General features: G+C 52.8%; 1 protein-coding gene across 43 annotated transcripts; it reads right to left on the bottom strand.

Annotated features, from left to right (window-relative positions):
- Positions 1-911: 911 nt before the first annotated feature.
- On the bottom strand, positions 912-3,135 carry LOC126985067 (putative protein TPRXL). Of its 43 annotated transcripts, none has more exons than XM_050839418.1 (4): positions 2,303-3,135; positions 2,177-2,260; positions 2,040-2,123; positions 912-1,997 (listed from the first exon to the last, which is right to left on the bottom strand). In XM_050839418.1, the coding sequence occupies exons 1-4, from the start codon at positions 3,090-3,092 to the stop codon at positions 1,600-1,602; spliced, it is 1,356 nt and encodes a 451-aa protein (XP_050695375.1). In that variant the 5' UTR covers positions 3,093-3,135; the 3' UTR covers positions 912-1,599. The 43 variants fall into 43 exon arrangements, with proteins under 43 accessions (XP_050695375.1, XP_050695373.1, XP_050695382.1 ...); XM_050839416.1 differs by having other exon boundaries at positions 914-2,039; positions 2,082-2,123; XM_050839425.1 differs by having other exon boundaries at positions 915-1,997; positions 2,219-2,260; positions 2,303-3,134.
- Between the last annotated feature and the right edge of the window lie 368 nt (positions 3,136-3,503).

Raw genomic sequence — 3,503 nt, 5'->3', positions numbered from 1 at the left:
CATTCTTCATCACTCTTCATCGGGAAACTTTTGTCGAGTGAAAAATGCACGGTGGGACATGGGAAAAGAATGGCGTGCGGTCAGAGGCGGCTGGGTTATGGATGTCTCCGCGAAGGGTGGTTGATGGTGGTGGTGGTGGTGGTGGTGGTGGTGGTGTGAGAATCGACATCTCCGCTACCGCCACAATGATAACCACCACCACCACCACCTCCACCACCTCTTCCACCACTATTCTTCCCCTCCTCCTCCTCCTCCTCCTCCTCCTTCTCACCAACTCCTCTACTATCATCATCATCATCATTATTATTATTTTCATCATTATCTGGAGTGTGTGTGTGTGTGTGTGTGTGTGTGTGTGTGTGTAGAGCAAAATAAAGCAGAGAGCGAAGCATAGAAGAAGAAGAAGAAGAAGAAGAAGAAGATGAAGAAGAAGAAGAAGAAGAGGCAGAAGAAGAGGAAGAAGATGAAGAAGAAGAAGAAGATGATGATGAGGCAGAAGAAGAAGAAGAAGAAGAAGAAGAAGAAGATGATGATGATGATGAGGCAGAAGAAGAAGAAGAAGAAGAAGAAGAAGAAGAGCAAAATGAATGAGGACAAGAATAACAGCAAGAAGAACAACGAGAAAAAGCAGAGACCGATTAATAAACGAAGAAGAAGAGGAAGAAGAAGAAGAGGAGGAGGAACAAAATAGGTGCAGCAATAAGAACAACAGGAAGAACAGCGAAAAACGAGAGAGAAACAAATAAAAAGAGAAACAAGAACAAGGAAACAAAAGCCACAACGAAAGATCAACAAGACGATACAAATTTTAGGAGACACGCTCGCCATTTTTTTTATTTTATCGCAACGAGGGTCCTTGTTGTATTGGCAGAATCTTCCTCCTCCTCCTCCTCCTCCTCCTCCTCCTCTTCCTCCTCCTCCTCCTCGTTTTCGTTCTCCTCCTCGTTTTCATTCTCTTCCTCTTCATCGTTCTCTTTGTCTTCCAATTTCTCGTTCTCTTTCACTTCCTTCTCCTCCTCTTCCTACATTTTCTCTTCATTTCTTCCCTCCCTCCCCCGATACGCACTACTGGTGAGAATTATAGCTGGTCAACTGTCAAAACGGTGGCTGAGGGGTTTGCGTGTGGTCCCCGCATTCACCGCGTTCTGGACGACGCGGGTTCGAATCCGCCTCTACCACCTGGGATTTTTCAGTCACCGCCGAGTGGCCCAAGACTACTCACATGCTGTCCTGAAGGCCACCCATCAACCCGGACTCAAAAAGAAATGTCCAAGTCATTCAAGAATGAGCCCCGGGGGGCAGCATGAGCCAAGAATTAATGGCGCCACTATAAACACTTGCCTGCGCCATGACGGGCTTGGGCCGACCACCAGACCCCTGAAGAAGGCCTACCGGCAATATTGGCTATCACGTAAACACACACACACACACACACACACACACACTTGTACACACACGTCTGATGCCTTTTCTCGAGAGAGAGACAAAATTGCGACAAGAAAAAGGATGCACACAAGAGTAGTAAGGGAGATAGAGATAGAGAAAAAGATGAGACAATGGCCCGTGTCCATCAAGGCCTCCAGGGGACGTGGCGACGCCTCACCAGTACGTCCAGTACGCCAGGACGCCGGACACGATGATGGCACAGATCGCCGTGCCGTCCACAAATGCGTCCGCCCATGTTTGCGGCGCGCTGCGTCTCTTGGGAATCACGGCGTCCCTATCCACGGCAGGTCGTTTGGGCTTCTTGGCCTTCCGGCGGCGTCGAGTCTGGTTGGTGTAGTCCGGGGCCGTGCCGCTGGGTTTGCTCACAGAATTGACCTCACATTTCGAGGCCGGGGTCATCACCACACTGTCTTCCTCCACATCATCGACCTTGTCACCTGAGGAAGGGGTTGGGGCGCTGCCATCACCTGCCTGGGTGGTTGAGGCTTTGGTGATGGCGGTGACATCACCTGCCTGGGTTGATGAGGCCTTGGTGATGGCGGTGACATCACCTGCCTGGGTTGATGAGGCCTTGGTGATGGCGGTGACATCACCTGCCTGGGTTGATGAGGCCTTGGTGATGGCGCTGCCATCACCTGCCTGTATTGATGAGGCCTTGGTGATGGCGCTGCCATCACCTGCCTGGGTTGATGAGGCCTTGATGAGGCCTTGGTGATGGCGCTGCCATCACCTGCCTGTATTGATGAGGCCTTGGTGATGGCGCTGCCATCACCTGCCTGGGTTGATGAGGCCTTGGTGATGGCGCTGCCATCACCTGCCTGGGTTGATGAGGCTTTGGTGATGGCGCTGCCATCACCTGCCTGGGTTGATGAGGCCTTGGTGATGGCGCTGCCATCACCTGCCTGGGTTGATGAGGCCTTGGTGATGGCGCTGCCATCACCTGCCTGGGTTGATGAGGCCTTGGTGATGGCGCTGCCATCACCTGCCTGGGTTGATGAGGCCTTGGTGATGGCGCTGCCATCACCTGCCTGGGTAGTTGAGGCTTTGGTGATGGCGCTGCCATCACCTGCCTGGGCAGTTGAGGCTTTGGTGATGGCGCTGCCATCACCTGCCTGGGTTGATGAGGCCTTGGTGATGGCGCTGCCATCACCTGCCTGGGTGGTTGAGGCTTTGGTGGGGTCACTGGCTTCTTTCACGCTATTTGGCTGGTGATTCATTGGGGGCCGCGCGGCCTCAACGCAGCGCTGCCCGTTGCACCGCATGCTCGTGTAGGCGGCGCTTGAGTCTCCGGCGTCACAGTACAACGAAAAGTGCAGGAAGTTGAGGTTATCAAGGAATCTGCCCAAAGTCATCGATCCCTTTATCAGGGTCCCCCTGCTGGAGTCGCAGCGCAGGTGGACGGTCCTGTTGCCGTCCTTTTGCTTGAGTGTGGCCAAAGGCATGCTCAGGCCGCCCTCGGCCTCACACGCCGCTATCCCCTCGGCGCACCACCAGCCGGTCCCGGGGAAGGTAAAGGAGGCAATCTCCCGCTGCCTCCTGAGGGAGCCGCCGCTCCTGTAAGACACCCTCAAGGTGTCCGGCCTGCACAGGCCTTCTCGCAGGCTAACAACCACGTTCGCTTTCTCGCAGGATGCTTTGTGACCCATTGTTTTTTTCTCTGTGAATATAAAAATATCACAGCAGAAAGGGAGAAAGATGAGAAATGAGAATACAGTAGAAAAAGATGGAAAAGTGTAAAAAGGGGAGGCCATATCTGCCGCTGAGACCGACCGACCGACCGACCAACAGACAGACAGACAGACAGACAGAGAGAGAGACAGACAGACAAACGGACGGACAGACAGACAAACGGACGGACAGACAGACACACACAGACAGACATATGGATAGACACACACACACACACACACACACACACACACACACACACACACACACACACAAGCATCCTCCTCCTCCTCCTCGTCTCTCCCTCCCTTAATCTTTAATAGCTCTTTATTTTTTAGCAAATAAACCGCATATTATAGACAAACACAAGCGCTTTTTTCCCCGTAAGC

This window comes from Eriocheir sinensis, chromosome 58, assembly GCF_024679095.1.
Source record: "Eriocheir sinensis breed Jianghai 21 chromosome 58, ASM2467909v1, whole genome shotgun sequence".
NCBI lineage: Eukaryota > Metazoa > Arthropoda > Malacostraca > Decapoda > Varunidae > Eriocheir > Eriocheir sinensis.
This window is presented reverse-complemented; position numbering and strand designations above follow the sequence as displayed.

Excerpts from the sequence above, each read along its gene's own strand:
- LOC126985067 (XM_050839413.1), bottom strand. The coding sequence starts at position 3,092 with ATGGGTCACAAAGCATCCTGCGAGAAAGCGAACGTGGTTGTTAGCCTG. Across the intron at positions 2,261-2,302 it reads GGCCTCATCAACCCAGGCAG|GTGATGGCAGCGCCATCACC; the intron begins GTGATGGCAGCG and ends CAACCCAGGCAG. Across the intron at positions 2,124-2,176 it reads GGCCTCATCAATACAGGCAG|GTGATGGCAGCGCCATCACC; the intron begins GTGATGGCAGCG and ends CAACCCAGGCAG.